This window comes from Oncorhynchus mykiss, chromosome 2 (assembly GCF_013265735.2).
Source record: "Oncorhynchus mykiss isolate Arlee chromosome 2, USDA_OmykA_1.1, whole genome shotgun sequence".
NCBI lineage: Eukaryota > Metazoa > Chordata > Actinopteri > Salmoniformes > Salmonidae > Oncorhynchus > Oncorhynchus mykiss.
The window spans coordinates 40,191,421-40,209,998 of record NC_048566.1 but is presented as its reverse complement, the minus strand read 5'-3'; the positions used below and the strand labels follow the sequence as shown (position 1 = coordinate 40,209,998).

Genomic DNA, 18,578 nt, shown 5'->3' with positions numbered 1-18,578 from the left:
CTTTTGCTGCGATTACAGCTGTAAGTCGCTTGGGGTATGTCTCTATCAGTTTTGCACATCGACATTTTCCCATTCCTCCTTGCAAAACAGCTCGAGCTCAGTGAGGTTGGATGGAGAGCATTTGTGAACAGCAGTTTTCAGTTCGTTCCACAGATTCTCGATTGGATTCAGGTCTGGACTTTGACTTGGCCATTCTAACACCTGGATATGTTTATTTTTGAACCATTCCATTGTAGATTTTGCTTTATGTTTTGGATCATTGTCTTGTTGGAAGACAAATCTCCGTCCCAGTCTCAGGTCTTTTGCAGACTCCATCAGGTTTTCTTCCAGAATCATCCTGTATTTGGCTCCATTCGTCTTCCCATCAATTTTAACCATCTTCCCTGTCCCTGCTGAAGAAAAGCAGGCCCAAACCATGATGCTGCCACCACCATGTTTGACAGTGGGGATGGTGTGTTCAGTGTGATGAGCTGTGTTGCTTTTACGCCAAACATAACGTTTTGCATTGTTGCCAAAAAGTTCAATTTTGGTTTCATCTGACCAGAGCACCTTCTTCCACATGTTTGGTGTGTCTCCCAGGTGGCTTGTGGCAAACTTTAAACAACACTTTTTATGGATATCTTTAAGAAATGGCTTTCTTCTTGCCACTCTTCCATAAAGGCCAGATTTGTGCAATATACGACTGATTGTTGTCCTATGGACAGAGTCTCCCACCTCAGCTGTAGATCTCTGCAGTTCATCCAGAGTGATCATGGGCCTCTTGGCTGCATCTCTGATCAGTCTTCTCCTTGTATGAGCTGAAAGTTTAGAGGGACGGCCAGGTCTTGGTAGATTTGCAGTGGTCTGATACTCCTTCCATTTCAATATTATCGCTTGCACAGTGCTCCTTGGGATGTTTAAAGCTTGGGAAATCTTTTTGTATCCAAATCCGGCTTTAAACTTCTTCACAACAGTATCTCGGACCTGCCTGGTGTGTTCCTTGTTCTTCATGATGCTCTCTGCGCTTTTAACGGACCTCTGAGACTATCACAGTGCAGGTGCATTTATATGGAGACTTGATTACACACAGGTGGATTGTATTTATCATCATTAGTCATTTAGGTCAACATTGGATCATTCAGAGATCCTCACTGAACTTCTGGAGAGAGTTTGCTGCACTGAAAGTAAAGGGGCTGAATAATTTTGCACGCCCAATTTTTCAGTTTTTGATTTGTTAAAAAAGTTTGAAATATCCAATAAATGTCGTTCCACTTCATGATTGTGTCCCACTTGTTGTTGATTCTTCACAAAAAATACAGTTTTATATCTTTATGTTTGAAGCCTGAAATGTGGCAAAAGGTCGCAAAGTTCAAGGGGGCCGAATACTTTCGCAAGGCACTGTATTTTCCAACATAATTTGCAAATAAATTCATTACAAATCCTACAAATTCCTACGATTTTCTGGATTTTTTTTTTCTCTCATTTTGTCTGTCATAGTTGAAGTGTACCTATGATGAAAAATACAGGCCTCTCTCATCTTTTTAAGTGGGAGAACTTGCACAATTGGTGGCTGACTAAATACTTTTTTGCCCCACTGTATCTCACGATTAAGTAACCTTGAAGCGCTGTTGACGCATCTGTACAGTATACCAATTACAGTCTCATGAAAAGATGTTTTACTGACCTTTTTAAAGTGAATTAAAGTGAAGGGAAAAATAGATGATTGTGCTCCTGTGAGCCAGCTTGATTAGCTGTCACGTGTGTGTGGGCATGAGCGAGTGAGTGCCTATGGTGAGTGTCTGCATGTTTGTCTGTAGCTGCGTGTGTGTGTGTGTTTTCCCAAAGTGCGCACTGTGTACAATATGTAATTTTTTGGGAAACCCGACCAAATTCACATAAAAATGTGTGTTATAGATATGCAATTCTTATTGAAAGCAAGCCTAAGAAGAGGTAGATCTGTTCTATGTGCACCTCTTCTATGCTTCCCTTTCTTAAGTTTAGTTTTTGAGTCTTACACTTTCGATTTTGCACACTAGCTTCAAACAGCTGGGGGAAAAAATGTGGTTATGGAAAATATATTTCTCAGCGTTTTAGATGATACAATGATTTGCTACACTATACTTGCTTGTTTTGTCGCATAAACTGAAATGAAGTCAACCAGGAAATGGCAGAGCAATTCCTGCATAGTGCATCTTTAAAAGCATATTGGATTGGTGCAAGCATTAGCTGGAGAGTTTCCTTCTTTGTCAAATCCATGATGGGGAGCGTGCAAGTGTACACTTTGGGAGAAGTATGGAGAATAGGGACAGATCATTTGTGTGTGTCTACCTGATATGGTGAGTGTGATCTCCTGGGGGTGGTTGCCTGCAGCAGTGTTGCCCCCAGCAGCAGCGTTGGCCTGGGCCTGGACATGAGCTAGAGCCTGGGTGAGGCTGGAGTTGTTGATGGTCAGGGTGATCTCCTGAGCACCATGAGCCCCACTGGACACCAGGCCTGGAGCATTCATCACATGGCTCAGGTCCTGATGAGAACCTAAAGGGGGAAGGAGAGAAAACAGGGAGATACAGAAGCCATCATTAACTAATTGACTCTCTTCACTTCTATCCTTCCTCAATTCCTTTCTCTCTTTTTTCTCTCTCCTATCCTCTCCCCTTTTCATCCCTCTTCTCCTTATCCCCATTTTACTCCCTCCCTCCATCTCTCCTCTCCTCTCCCGCCGTCTCCCATGGCTTAGGTTGACACCCTATGCTGTCAAAGTAGGTCCAGCTGGTGTGAAAGCATGGCTGTGTGACAGTTTCCTCAAGGTGGGGCCACACATCACATACCACTCATATCAACAAAATAAAGCTGTGGAGCCCAAAAGAGAGGAGAGGATATGAGTAGAAGAGACACCGTCAGCTGCACACATTAGTTAAGAAACACTTTAGTGAAACATCTACCCATTTTGAGTTTGGCTGCAAGGAAGCAAAAAGGATTTGGCGTCGTCGAGGAAAATCCAGAATTGTATTAATTATTGATAATGACCACGTTTACATGCACACCAATATCCTGTTATTATTCACAATACTCAAGTATTCTGTTTTTGAGTTGATGCATATAAACATCATATCCCGTTTACAATAACCCAAAAAAGCTTGCATCCCGGTTATGAGAAACCCGGAAAAAGATGCCTGGGATATGCAGATCGAAGACGGGATACTGTGGCATGTAAAAATCTTATCCCCCTTAATGTTCTTTTTGCGGTCTGCGGAGGCTGAGTTTAGCTTTTCATGGGTGTTGTGTTCATCTGATTGTCAAACAAATCACTTCAAAAAGTAGGCTCCCTGCGCAGTTCCATCCACCATAATATATATATATATTTTTATTTTTTATTTTTTTATTCTGCTCATAATTTCCGACATTTGGTAGTCCATTTGTCAAGTAAAGTTTGATACATGCAGCTTCTCTTCTGTCATAACTTGGTGCCCCAGAAGACGAAATAAAGTAGTGCTCACCAGAATCATTTCTTACATCGATAGAACGAATGCAGTAGTAATCTAGTAAACACCTGTAAAGTTGTCAGTTTCGTTTAGGGGCCGGGCAGAAAACGCAACAACTCCAAAACAGTCCTATGCAAAATGTCAAAATGTTAACAGTTTGACCAGTTTTAAGGGAATTAAAAGCTGAGAAAATTACGAAACACATTTATGAAAAGACTTCTGTTTGTCCTGCTTGCATAACAGTGTCAAATATAACACATTACACACGCAGTCACGTTTTCTCAAGAGATGCTGAAAGAAAGAATTCAAATTTCTCCACTCCTGTTCGAGACAAAATTAACGTGTGTGTTGTATAATTTCATTGCCAGAAACGCAACATTCTGCAGCATTTAAAATGATATTATGCTACATGTGAAAGGTTAGAAGCCAAAGTCAGTGTCCATATTTCAGTTACTATTCGATTTAACCCATATGACCTTAAATGAGGAACATTCTGTTTATTCATGGTTACAGGGATAAGACTTTAAGCGGGATATGAACTACTACCTGGAACACAGTGCGCATGTAAACGTGGTCAATGTTAGTATAGGAATGCATATGAGAGGTATGGGGGGAGAAGACGGGAGCACCATGCACCTGCGTTGTCAAATTAAATGTATGCATCTGTTGAGGGAACAGGTAAATTGAGGAGAAGAAAATGTGTACATCATCGAAAAGGCACCACAGTTTCTGTTTTAAACAGAAAATGCTCCATCTTGAAAAACGTGAATGCTGACATGCACAATGCTTTGGGATTGTAATGGACTAATAAACTAATAAACATAACCAACTGACATTTACTCTTGAGGTGCTGACTTGTTGCACCCTCGACAACTACTGTGATTATTATTATTTGACCATGCTGGTCATTTATGAACATTTAAACATCTTGGCCATGTTCTGTTATAATCTCCACCCGGCACAGCCAGAAGAGGACTGGCCACCTCTTTAGGGTTCTTCCTAGGTTTTGGCCTTTCTAGGGAGTTTTTCCTAGCCACCGTGCTTCTACACCTGCATTGCTTGCTATTTGGGGTTTTAGGCTGGGTTTCTGTACAGCACTTTGATATATCAGCTGATGTAAGAAGGGCTATATAAATACATTTGATTTGAATTTGATTTGATAACACAAGTGAACTTTCCGAGGGAACTACCCCTTCAATTCTCCTGAGGGATCATGGATCATTAGTATAGGAACAGAATGGGACCACCATGCACCTGTGATGTCGTGCTCGCCAAGGCTGCCCATGGTGACGTGGCCGGGGCCGATAGCGGGGGGGTGCAGAGCCAGGCTGGTAAGCGGGTGCAGGACCACATTGGAGCTGGACGCCGAGGGGTCTCCCGTGGCCATGAGGTGGGCACCAGGGTGGCTGGTCAGGCTTCCGTCTCCTGTCAGGGCGTGGGAGAGGAGACCTCCCTGCTGGAGGATGGCTGGGTCAATCTGGAGGGGATGGAAGAATACCAATGAGGCAACACAAGAGAGGGGTGGGAGGGAGAGCGAGAGAGAGAGTGAGAGAGAAAGAGAGAGAGAGGTGAGTAGAGAGAGAGAGGAGAGAGAAAGAGATGAAACCGAGAGAGAGGAGATGAAAGAGAGAGAGAGGGAGAGAGAAGGGTGAAAGAGAGAGAGAGGTGAAAGCGAGAGAGGTGAAAGAGAGAGAGAGAGAGGTGAAAGAGAGAGAGAGAGGTGAAAGAGAGAGAGAGAGGGAGAGAGAGAGAGAGAAAGAGAGGGAGAGAGAGAGGGAGAGAGAGAGAGAGAGAGAGATGAAACAGAGATATGAAACAGAGAGAGAGAGGGAGAGAGAGAGAGAGAGAGAGAGAGAAAGAGATGAAAGAGAAAGAGAGATGAAAGAGAAAGAGAGAGATAGCGATAGGGGAGCAGAGGAGAGTTAGGACAGATGATGAAAAAGAGGGAACAAAGGGAGAAGGAGAGGTGGAGCAAAGGAGAGGAAAGAGAGGGTGAGAAGTAGGTGACACTGGCAGTGACAAGCACTCACACACACACACACACCCCTCATTACCTGCAGTGTGATGTTGTTGATGTTGCTGGAGTCAATGCCAGAGATCTGGACGTTGGGACACACTAGGTTGGCAGAGGTGAGCTGGAGGTGGATGCCCTCCAGAGTAGCCAGACCCTCCGACAGAGACACTGTCAGGTCACCACCCGCTACAATAGAATCACAAACCACACCATTAGATTAGAAGACCTTTATTGTCCCAAGCTTGGATAATTCGACTTGCATTTTAAGGCATCGAGTTTGTACTCAACACATAACGGGCTGGTATAAAAAGCAGACTCCCATTCTGTGATATTTATAGACATTTTCTATTGTTTAAATGAATCACAAAACACCCATCTATTCTGGAAGAATGGCACTTAGAAATGCATGATGAGCCCAGTTCAACTGTCTAGACTCTAAACCCACCATAAACCAAAATATAAGATGTGGGACTTTGAGAAATAACTTAAATTATGTAATTTAATGCAGATTCACATAATAAAAAAATGAATGGTAATAATTCAGATTTTTCTGTGTTTGCTCAATGTGCCTTCCGTCTGCTCGAACAGATAAGAAGAATGGCTCAGAGCAACTTATCATCCAACGGGGGGGATCTTCGAGGGAACTAGGGGCCTACATGCGAGCGAGCGAGAGAGAGAGGCTGCCAGTAGCACCCCGAGTTGTGTGCCAGCAATGAGCACAGTGCGTGGAAGCCATTTCTAAGTCATTTCGAAGCCCTACTAGATTCTCGAACAGCGCTGTGAGGGGAATTCATTTCATGGCTGCTTTTTTGGATGGCTTCCCCCTCGCTGCCAGTTTGAACAAACGACAGATTAGAGGTGAAGTGAGCCAGAGTTCAGTCAAAACATTTCAACTCTTAAGTGTTGATGCTTTTCAGACTCCACAAATGTTGCTTCAGACTCCTTATTTCATCCTCGTCTGTAGATCTAACTAACAGATACGTCATACTGTAGTTGAAGCCGAGAATGTCTTAATAAATTGGATTGAACAAATATTTATTTTCCATGAGATGGGAAACTTGTCTTTGACATGAGGCTCACACGAGGAAAACTACAGGAAAAGTGCTTTTAAATATTTGCAGAACATTGGTCTTGCTTTTGAACCAGGCGTGAAAGACGTTGCCTGGCTACCCAGACTCCTTGCTCCAGCCAAATACTACACCACGCCCATGGACGTTAGTATCTTCTCCACAATGAGTCTGGATCGGAGTGCCTCCTCGACCCCTCATGAATTGAAACACATTCGGGGCCGTCTTATTGGTTCAGAAACCAATGGGTTGGGCCAGAGCCAGAACACAAGTGGGTAAAGCGTCAGTTTGGAAAATTGCCATTGGCGTTGATACACTGATTGGTTAGAGATGATCCAATCGCTGATGACTTTGTTTTGTACAACACCCCTCGTGCACCTCTTCACCACAAACAATTTCAATGATGGCAGTCTCAGACACCAGTCATCAACTCTTTCTTGGCTGGCTACTGAGAACAGACTGCACTTGGACTCAGGCTTCAAACCTCTCCTCTCAGTCTCAAACTATGGTTTGAATGTAGACTAGGTTAGGGCGGACTGTTCAGGTGAAATATGGTTTCCGTGCTGAGCAGCACTTGGGTGCATGCTTCATGTCAATAGTGGCAGGGGTGAGCTAGGCTTGCATAGGGTAATAAGTATTGGCAATAAGAATGAAATAATTATGCGTTTGTGGCAATGGACGGTTGTGCGAATGTGTGTGTGTGTGCCAGGGTTGCGGTGAATTCCACCTAAACTCAAGTCAGGAATTGAATTGTATTAATGCATTTTATGGAGAGGAACCCATGTTCAATTCAATATATTCATTGAATTGGAATTGACCCCCAAGCCTGATGTGAGTGAGTGAGTTGGCCCTTACCGGACATGGAGGTAGGCAGGATAGCCTGGCCCACCAGGCCTTGCTGCAGCAGGTTCTGGTCAAACTGGCCTGCGAGGACCTGGTTGGCTGGGAGGTAGATGTTATGGTCTGTGGTGGTAGCCTGGAGCAGGCCCACAGGGTGGAGGGTCTCTGGGTTAGCCGGGTGCTGCTGGTTCTGGTTACTTCTGGATGATGCCGCTCGCTTGGCCTTCCGACCCTCTGAGCTGGGCCGGTAGTGACACTGGATGTGGGTCTTGCGGTGGCCTGAGGTGCGAAAGCGGAGCTCGCAGAAGGGGCATTTGAAGGGCTTGGAGCCCGTGTGGAGACGCATGTGGACTTTCAGACTCCCTTTGGTGGAAAAGGATGTGTTGCACATGTGACAGTTGAACAGCTTCTGACCTGCAGGGGGAGAACAACAGAATGATAGCATTGTTAACGGTAGGTTTCTTCTTGTTTTCTAACGGGGATTTACTGTGTACCACTAATTCTCATTATTTAACATAGTGGTAGGTTTGGCAACAATGTGACTGAGGTCTGGGATCGAGTGAGGGCCACCAGGGGTTTGTTTGGAGTGGGGGTTGGGTGTTAGGTCCAAAATGTGTATTGTGACTCTAGATTGATGTGAACCAATAAAAAAATATATATTCTCAAAAAACTTTTGCCAATAATGTCCTGAAACAGAGTTTGAATGTCATTGTTCCATTGATGAACGTTTGGCACCTCCGTTCTGACAAGACGCCTTTTCCTCGATTTCTCCCCTAGAGTACCAATGAAACGAGTCACTTTTCTAATCACTGCAGTTCCAAAAGTTAATTCAGACATCCCTACAGAGAATACTGATCCACAGCTCTTCAACAATAACTTGGGACTATTAGGCCTGCTTAGCAAATGTCTGGGCCTTCTCATTAATCAGGGAGAATGAGTGTGTCTGCTCCAGGGTCAGAGTGTCAAACCACAGTAATTACCAAAAGAGAACAAGGTGTGAGGAGATATCTTCTAATATCCCTTGAATAACAAAACTTTTCTGCTGCCATCTTGCGCCGGCGATCAAACCTACAACTCCGTCCCATAAATCATCGGGCACAATTACTCCCCACAGCGCTGTTAGACGATAAGACATGCAAATGAGGCCGATTTAAATATTGTTTATAACAAATTAGGACTACGTGTCCAAGAATTGATAAACTCTTGTTTTTGAGTACGGACCCACTTTCACTGCATTTACTGATTGATTTACATAATGTAACTCTTAAATCATGGATCAAAGTGCACTCTACACCCACAGAGTTGGACCATACTGAGAACATATTGCAGCTAATGTAGCAACAACCCTAACATCACTTAAACTAATTAACAGGGACAGATCAGCCTACGCTACTCCCACGGTGGCATTTGAACTAACGTTCCCCTCCTACAGTGTTTCCTCTGATCCCCCCCATCTGATCAGATGGAGTGGAAGTACACGCTGTGCACTGCACGCTGACCTGTGTGGGTCTTTATGTGGCAGTCCAGGGTGGACTTCACGGTGAAGTTCTTCCCACACTCGTCACACTTGTAAGGACGCTCTCCTGTGTGGATCCGGATATGTCTAGAGAGAGCGAGGAGGGAGGGAGAGAAAGAGCGAGCGAGAAAGTTACTCATGAACATTCCTGTTAGAATGGACAGCGTGTCAAGGGAACGCTTTAGGTTAAGTTTCAGAGTCTAAGAATTAATTAAAAGAAGTTAAATTAAAAGAAGATGAATTAAAAGAAGGTTCACATTCTTTTCATAAAAAAATACAGTGTAACACACAATGCATTTATCACCTGTGGCCATTCTGATGTTTTCCTATTTTAATTTGGCATGCTTTGCGCTTACCAAGGCTCCCAGGAAATTAAATAACACCTGGATGTCATCTCTCCTGAATTTGAATCTGCAAGTTTCAGGCACAAGGCCACTGACTCAGCAAAATTGTTAGTTTACTCCCTCTCATAACCTGAGCAGGGATACGTTTATTTTTATATTATATGACATTTTTTTTTGCTGACAAAGCAGAATGTTTTCTATTAGAATGGGTAGCTTGTCAGGGTAACTTGTCTTTGTCAAAAACACGTCGGCTTTATTGTTTTGATAAAAGAGCACCATGAAATGAAGTGAATACATCTTATTTGCAGCCATCCCCGGGGTGTTGCTGTCATTTCTCCTTGTTTTCGGGTAGGCTTAGTGACTCGATAATTATATTAGGCTACTTTTGAAGAGCTTCCGAAATGAAAAGCTAAGCCTATCCCATAAATACTTCAATATGTCCTTGAGTTATGGCTGGGAGGAGGGGGGGGGGGGGGGGTGTTTGACGAAGCCATAATGATCATTACTTAAGATTTGACAAGCTCATTACTTAATATCTTAATAACCCAATCTAATATTCCTCGCCATTAATTGCAACCAAACTTTTATGGTCCAGTATAACCTATTCTCTTGTTAGCAGAACATTTTATGCTCGGATTGCAATGAATGATGGACCGAAATTTCACTAACTAAAAGTTACTGCTCGAAAACACTGCACTAAAGAAATGAGCCGTTGATATGGCACCTCTGTCCATTTCATAGCAGTATTTTCTCTTCTTCTTACAAGATAACTCCATAAACTGATGGGACAATTCCAGCTGTCAAACTAGATCCTGCCTCTCCTCACTCAGCTCCGCTCATGTTAAGCGGAGGCATCCTTCCTTAAAGGGGCAATCTGCGATGCCTCATTGATTTTTGAAGAACATCACATGCTTCATGAGCTTAGTTCAACTGTCGAACCCCAACAGAAAGCAATATCTAACATTGTTTTACTCCAATGTTTGTAAACAATGTAGTTGTAAAAAAAAAAAAAAAAAAACACTATAGCCTCAAAACATGATTTAAAATATACATTTGCAATATACATGGCCAGTCCTTGCATCCAAACATCTTTCTTTTGAATTTGAGAGTGGTTACATTTCTCCAGCCCCATCGCTCAGCAGTTTTACCCAAACAGCGAAGGGGGACCGCTGTGTTATTGTTTCAACTGCAGATTGACACTTTAAGAAACATTTCGCCTGTCACGCACTGTTCACACACCGGTGCAACACTAGTGCCAAACAAGAGGGAAATGAAGAGGGAAACAACTCAATTCTCCAGCGCCTGACGATGACAATTGTTCAAAAAAATAAAATTGGCTGTTTAGCAGCTTGTTTGGTGGTGATCTGATGAATGAACTCCCCAGTAAACACGTGTGTGTGATTTGGCAGGTGATAAGCACCCCAATAACACAAACCCTGTCAGCCAGCCTGTGAGTGCTGTGGGCTGTGTTAATAACTTCAGATAGGGTCTATTGTGGAGCCCCTCTCAGAGCAGAGGTCTGCAGTAGAAACTGTTGTAGTGACTGGGAGGAGGGCACTTCTTCTGGGAGAGAGGTTGGGTCAGGGCTGCAGTTTGGAGCCTATTCAGGGCCCTGTATTTGGGATCTCTGTAGTGGAGGGCTCTTCTGGGATATAGGATGGGCGTGGGGGGGTGGGAGACAATGAGCTGGGCATTGCTCTTTGAAAGGTCCAGGAGAAGAGGGCGGCTGGAACGACAAGGTAACTCTTCAACCGCTGGGAAAGACAATCATGACAGAATAATGAGAAGGAGAGAGAGAGAGTGAGAGAGAGAGGTGGAGATGGACGTACAGGTGGACTCACGGGCTGGACTGCACCTGAACATGAGAGGAGCCCCTCTCAAAGAGCTCAGAGAGGTGGGGGAAACATCAACCCCAAGAGCAAGATATTCAGAGACACAGAGAGAGTCTGAGTCGCTCAGAGTCAGAGCATGAGGGGGAATAGGACCAGGGCCTAAACGAACACCTGCCATGTCTATTTCAGCAGCCACGTTGTCAGTTGGTCAGGGCTCCACAGTGCAAGCATTTTTCAATGCTAGAGTTTGCTTCAACTGCTAGCGAAGACACATAAAAAAAAAAATATATATATATATATATATATATATACACACACACACACACACACACACAGGAGACAGGCCAGTATATCAGGAGACGTGGAGGAGGCCGTAGGAGGGCAACACCGCAGCACGACCGCTACCTCCGCCTTTGTGCAAGGAGGAGCAGGAGGACTGCCAGAGCCCTGCAAAATGACCTCCAGCAGGCCACAAATGTGCATGTGTCTGCTCAAACGGTCAGAAACAGACTCCATGAGGGTGGTATGAGAGCCCGACATCCACAGATGGGGGTTGTGCTTACAGCCCAACACCGTGCAGGACGTTTGGCATTTGCCAGAGAACACCAAGATTGGCAAATTCGCCACTGGCGCCCTGTGCTCTTCAAAGATGAAAGCAGGTTCACACTGAGCACATGTGACAGACGTGACAGAGTCTGGAGACGCCGTGGAGAACGTTCTGCTGCCTGCAACATCCTCCAGCATGACCGGTTTGGCGGTGGGTCAGTCATGGTGTGGGGTGGCATTTCTTTGGGGGGCGGCACAGCCCTCCATGTGCCCGCCAGAGGTAGCCTGACTGCCATTAGGTACCGAGATGAGATCCTCAGACCCCTTGTGAGACCATATGCTGGTGCGGTTGTCCCTGGGTTCCTCCTAATGCAAGACAATGCTAGACCTCATGTGGCTGGAGTGTGTCAGCAGTTCCTGCAAGAGGAAGGCATTGACGCTATGGACTGGCCTGCCCGTTCCCCAGACCTGAATCCAATTGAGCACATCTGGGACATCATGTCTCGCTCCATCCACCAACGCCACGTTGCACCACAGACTGTCTAGGAGTTGCTCATCAGGAGCATGCCCAGGCATTGTAGGGAGGTCATACAGGCACGTGGAGGCCAAACACACTACTGAGCCTCATTTTGACTTGTTTTAAGGACATTACATCAAAGTTGGATCAGCCTGTAATGTAGGTTTTCCACTTTAATTTTGAGTGTGACTCCAAATCCAGACCTTAATGGGTTGATAAATTTGATTTCCATTTATTATTTGTGTGTGATTTTGTTGTCAGCACATTCAACTATGTAAAGAAAAAAGTATTTGATAAGAATATTTCATTCATTCAGATCTAGGATGTGTTATTTGTGTTGTGTTATTTTAGTGTTCCCTTTATTTTTTTGTTATTTTAGTGGTCCCTTTATTTTTTTGGCTTTCACCTTTATTTAACCAGGTAAGCTAGTTGAGAACAAGTTCTCATTTACAACTGCCACCTGGCTAAGATAAAGCAAAGCGACACAAACAATAACACAGAGTTCCACATGGAATAAACAAGCGTACAGTCAATAACACAATAGAAAAAAAGAAAGTCTATATAGAGTGTGTGCAAATGGCATGAGGTGGTAAGGCAATAAATAGGCCATAGTAGCGAAGTAATTACAATTTAGCAAATTAACACTGGAGTCATAGATGAGCAGATGATGATGTGCAAGTAGATATACTGGTGTGCAAAAGAGCAGAAAAGTAAATAAAAGCAATATGGGGATGAGGTAGGTAAATTGGGTGGGCTATTTACAGCTGCAGCGATCGGTTAGCTGCTCAGATAGCTGATGTTTAAAGTTAGTGAGGGAAATATAAGTCTCCAGCTTCAGCGACTTTTGCAATTCGTTCCAATTATTGGCAGCAGAGAACTGGAAGAAAATGCGGCCAAAGTATGTGTTGGCTTTTGGGGATGACCAGTGAGATACACCTGCTGGAGCGCGTGCTACGGGTGGGTGTTGTTATCGTGACCAGTGGGTGGGTGCTGCTATGGTGACCAGTGAGCTGAGATAAGGCGGAGCTTTACCTAGCATAGACTTAGAGATGACCTAGAGCCAGTAGGTCTGGCGACGAATATGTAGCGAGGGCCAGCCGACTAGAGCATACAGGCCGCAGTGGTGGGTGGTAAAAGGGGTTTTGGGGACAAAACGGATGGCACTGTGATAGACTGCATCCAATTTCCTGAGTAGTGTTGGAGGCTATTTTGTAAATGACATCGCCGAAGTCGAGGATCGGTAGGATAGTCAGTTTTACGAGGGTATGTTTGGCGGCGTGAGTGAAGGAGGCTTTTTTTGCGAAATAGGAAGCTGATTCTAGATTTAATTTTGGATTGGAGATGTTTAATAATGAGTCTGGAAGGAGAGTTTACAGTCTAGCCAGACACCTAGGTATTTGTAGTTGTCCACATATTCTAATTCAGAACAGTCCAGAGCAGTGATGCTAGTCGGGCGGGCGGGTGCAGGCAGCGAACGGTTGAAAAGCATGCATTTGGTTTTCCTAGCATTTAAGAGCACGTAAGGAGTGTTGTATGGCATTGAAGCTTGTTTGGAGGTTAGTTAACATAGTGTTCAAAGAAGGGCCAGATGTATACAGAATGGTGTCGTCTGCATAGAGGTTTATCAGGGAATTACCCGCAGCAAGAGCGACATCAGTGATGTATACAGAGAAAAGAGTCGGCCCGTGAATTGAACCCTGTGGTACCCCCATAGAGACTGCTAGAGGTCCGGACAACAGGCCCTCCGATTTGACACACTGAACTCTGTCAAGAAGTAGTTGGTGAACCAGGTGAGGCAGTCATTTGAGAAACCAAGGCTGTTGAGTCTGCCGATAAGAATATGGTGATTGACAGAGAGTCGAAAGCCTTGGCCAGGTCGATGAAGATGGCTGCACAGTACTGTCTTTTATCGATGGCGGTTATGATATCGTTTAGTACCTTGAGCGTGGCTGAGGTGCACCCGTGACCAGCTCGAAAACCGGATTGCACAGCGGAGAAGGTAAGGATCGAAATGGTCAGTGATCTGTTTATTAACTTGGCTTTCGAAGACTATAGAAAGGCAGGGTAGGATGGATATAGGTCTATAATAGTTAGGGTCTAGTGTGTCACTGCGGCAGATTTCCAATATTTAGGGATCTCGGACGATACGAAAGAGGTTGAACAGACTGGTAATAGGGGTTCCTGGCTGACTGCGTGTATTGGTTCCTGGCTTCCCTGAAAAGTTGCACATCGCGGGGACTATTCGATGCTAGTGCAGTACGCCACAGGATGTTTTTGTGCTGGTCGAGGGCAGTCAGGTCTGGAGTGAACCAAGGGCTATATCTGTTCTTAGTTCTACATTTTTTGAAAGGGGCATGCTTATTTAAGATGTTGAGGAAATTACTTTTAAAGAACAACTAGAGCGGCATGACTGCCCTGGTTGCCATGGTAACCTACCTCCCTTAAAGGAAAAATCCACCCAAAACCACTAATTCCTATTAATTTACAGTGTTAATTAACAATATTATGTGAGAACAATATTTTTGTGAACAAATATTTTATTTTATCGTTATAATAAGGTTGGTACCAACATGTGAAAATGGATGTGGAAACATGGAAATGTGTTCAGCATGTGAAGTAGCTAGTTAGTGCAGTTTGTTTTGGCAAATTTACAGCTATCAATTTAGAAGTCTACAATCTTACCATGTTCAACCTGCAGTCTGACATTCACAACAGCACCATGCAATGCACCCTGTACTGAAGAGGCAGACAAACAGGAGAAATGTGCTAGACCCTCTTCAATTACACATTTCTCCAGGTAGGAATATCGCAAAAATATGATCAATGGCTCAATCGAAGACAACCTCTCGCGTTATGACATCGGACAGTATTTAGATCTGACATGTATGACAGATGTTTTTGTGATATAAAAGTCATATTCCTATTAACTTCCAGTGTAGTGAGATGCTTCATACCAGCCAAATTTCTGCCTGCTTGAACAGCGATAGCTCAGATACACATGAAAACATGAAATTACCCAGGGAATCGATAGAACATCGCTCAAAATGGGTGAATCTTTCCTTTAAAGGGGCAGCTGAATTTTTTGTCTCATCAGTGATATTTTGATTAAAAGACTAAGGTCACAAAACATGAAATAGCATTGGGCAATATACCACATCACTTCTTACTAGTAAAACATTTCTTATTTTAGAGGCATGCTCCTCTGTTTTGGGGGGGAAGGTTTTGGTGTAATTATGGAGAAAAAACATTTTGGCTAGTTAAAATGAGTGGCTGGTCAATTTTTAAATCTACCTGCCACAGAATGGCTGGCGGAACAAAACATTAGTTTCAGGCCCTGAATAGGACAGAGAAAGTAGATGAAGAGAGAGTGAGAAAGAGCATATAAGAGAGTACAGGACAGAGGGAGACAGTTCTCCGACACTCAGCTCACCTGACGAGGTCGCTGGGCTTCTTGAAGCTCTTGGGGCAGAAGTTACAGCAGTTGGCGAACTTGGGCTCCGTCTCCAGCTCCACCGCCTTGTCCTTGATCTCGCTGATGCGGTCGCGCTCCGCCGCCGACTGGGCCAGCACCTTCTCCGACACTGACGCCTCGTCACCAGGGTCATTCTTGGCCAGCTCCTCCGCCTGCTCCTCGGTGAAGGTTATGATGTTGGCCCGGTTCCTTTTCATCACGGTCTGCTCACCCTCCTCTTCCTCCTCGCCATCCTCATCCTCCAGCCCTGCGAGGGGAGAGACACATAGGAGGAAATTATTCACATGCTTCTTGAGTGTCAATCAACATCACGCCCACAACTCAAACTCAGACCTGGGTCCATTTCAGATGCATTTCAAATAATTGCTGCTTGTCAATTGTGCATGTGATCTTAGGCTTTTGCGCGGCTGTTCGGCCATGGAAACCCATCTCATGAAGCACCCGACAAACAGTTATTGTGCGGATGTTGCGTTCAGAGGCAGTTTGGAACTCGGTAGTGAGGACAGACTATTTTTACGCGCTTCAGCGGTCCCGTTCTGTGAGCAGATGTGGCCTACCACTTCGCGGCTGAGCCGTTGTTGCTCCTAGACGTTTCCACTTCACAATAACAGCACTTCCAGTTCACCGGGGCAGCTCCAGCAGCACAGAAATTTGACAAACTGACTTGTTGGAAAGGTGGCATCCTATGACAGCGCCACGTTGAAAGTAACTGAACTCTTCAGTAAGGCCCCTCTAATGATAATGTTTATCTATGGAGATTTTATACACCTGTCAACAACGGGTGTGGCTGAAATAGTCAAATCCCCTAATTTGAAGGATTTTTTTGAAGGATTTTGTAAATACTACATCTCTGTACTTATATAATTAAATGGGACATTGACCAATATGGCTGCCATTATTAACAAAATCTAGAGCTAAACAGATCTATGACACTAGCCACTCTAATATTAAAATTGTATTGGTCACATACACATATTTAGCAGATGTTGTGGTGGGTGTAGTGAAATGCTTGTATAGTGTATATCTCTATGGCTATGTCCCAAATTCCTCTCATTCCTTCCTAAGTGTGCACTTGTTCACTCCCCTTCACTGATTTGGAAGGAAATGACTGGTATAAGAAATATCATAGAAACTCCTGCTAGCCTCCACCAATCCAATGCTTTTAGATTTGTGGGAAGTAGTGAACGAATGCATACTTTAGGAGAAAGGATATATTATTGGGACGCAGCCTATGTCTGTACCTCTGTCCACTTCGGCGTGGTCCTTCTTCAAGTGCTTCCTATACAGCACGTTGTTGCGGAAGCTTTCCTCACACATGTGACACTTGTAGGGCTTCAGGTGGACAACCATGTGGCGGTTCAGACTGCCGTTGGTGGTGAAGGATGTGTCACACATGTTACACTTATAGGCCTTCACTCCTAGGAGCGAGAGCAAAGGAGAGGGAGATATAAATAACCATATGTTTCATCAGTGTATTGGCCAATAAGGTTTAGGTTTCCCCAAAGGTGGAAAAAGTACTCCAATGTCATACTTGAGTAAAAGTAAAGATACCTTCATAGTAAAATACTCCTTGAGTAAAAGTCTAAAAGTATTTGGTTTTAAATATAAGCATCAAAAGTCAACGTAGTTGCAAAAAATATACTTATGTATCAAAAGTATTCCTTATATTAAGCAAACGGCACAATTGGCACAGCGTCGTCCCGGTTCGGGGAGGGATTGGCCGGGGGGGCTTAATTGTGCTCATTGAGCTTTAGTGACTCCTTGTGGCGGGCCGGGCACCTGAAGGCTGACCTCGGTCGTCAGTTGAAAGTTGTTTCCTCTGACACATCGGTGCGGCTGGATTCCGGGTTAAGCGGGCGGGTGTTAAGAAGCGCGGTTTGGCGAGTCATGTTTTGGAGGACGCATGACTCGACCTTCGCCTCCCGAGCCCTTTGGGGAGTTGCAGCAATGAGAAAAGATCGAAATTGTGGAAAAAAAGTACAGATTCCCCCCAAAAAACTACTTAAGTAGTACAGTTGAAGTCGGAAGTTTAAATACACTTAGGTTGGAGTCATTAAAATTTGATTTCAAACACCCCACAAATTTCTTGATAACTAACTATAGTTTTGGAAAGTCGTTTAGGAGTAATTTCTCCAACAATCGTTTACAGACAGATTATTTCACTTTTAATTCACTGTATCACAATTCCAGTGGGTCAGAAGTTTACATACACTAAGTTGACTGTGCCTTTTAAACAGCTTGGAAACTTCCAGAAAATAATGTAGTGGATTACGAAGCTTCTGATAGGCTATTTGACATCATTTGAGTCAATTGGAGGTGTACCTGTGGATATATTTCAAGGCCTACCTTCAAACTGTGGAGTGCCTCATTGCTTGACATAATAGGAAAATCAAAAGAAATCAGCCAACACCTTAGAAGAAAAATTGTAGACCTCCACAAGTCTGGTTCATCCTTGGGAGCAATTTCAAAACGCCTGAAGGTACCACGTTCATCTGTACAAACAATAGTACGCAAGTATAAACACCATGGGACCACGCAGCCGTCATACCGCTCAGGAAGGAGACGCGTTCTGTCTCCTAGAGATGAACGTAATTTGGTGTGAAAAGTGCAAATCAATCCCAGAACAACAGCAAAGGACCTTGTGAAGATGCTGGAGGAAACAGGTACAAAAGTACCCATATCAACCGTAAAACGAGTCCTATATCGACATTACCTGAAAGGCCGCTCAGCAAGGAAGAAGCCACTGCTCCAAAACCACCATAAAAAAGCCAGACTATGGTTTGCAACTGCATATGGGGACAAAGATTGTACTTTTTGGAGAAATGTCCTCTGGTCTGATAATGGCCAAAATGACCATTGTTATGTTTGGAGGAAAAAGAGGGAGGCTTGCAAGCCGAAGAACACCATCCCAACTGTGAAGCATGGGGGTGGCAGCATCATGTTGTGGGGGTGCTTTGCTGCACGAGGGACGG

The 18,578-nt window shown here is 44.2% G+C and overlaps 1 protein-coding gene across 4 annotated transcripts in view; it reads right to left on the bottom strand.

Moving 5' to 3' along the window:
- Positions 1-18,578, bottom strand: part of LOC110489640 (zinc finger protein 236) — a 109,375-nt gene that overhangs the window by 15,334 nt on the left and 75,463 nt on the right. For all 4 annotated transcript variants that reach the window (XR_005036684.1, XM_036948247.1, XM_036948253.1 and 1 more), the window contains exons 19-25: positions 16,848-17,024; positions 15,565-15,853; positions 8,879-8,982; positions 7,395-7,793; positions 5,513-5,658; positions 4,713-4,935; positions 2,308-2,511 (exon numbers count right to left, since the gene is read on the bottom strand). Coding sequence is in view for 3 of the 4 variants with exons in the window: in XM_036948247.1 (XP_036804142.1) it covers positions 2,308-2,511; positions 4,713-4,935; positions 5,513-5,658; positions 7,395-7,793; positions 8,879-8,982; positions 15,565-15,853; positions 16,848-17,024 (1,542 nt within the window). In the remaining variant the exon portion in view is untranslated. The remainder of the gene's footprint in view (positions 1-2,307; positions 2,512-4,712; positions 4,936-5,512; positions 5,659-7,394; positions 7,794-8,878; positions 8,983-15,564; positions 15,854-16,847; positions 17,025-18,578) is intronic.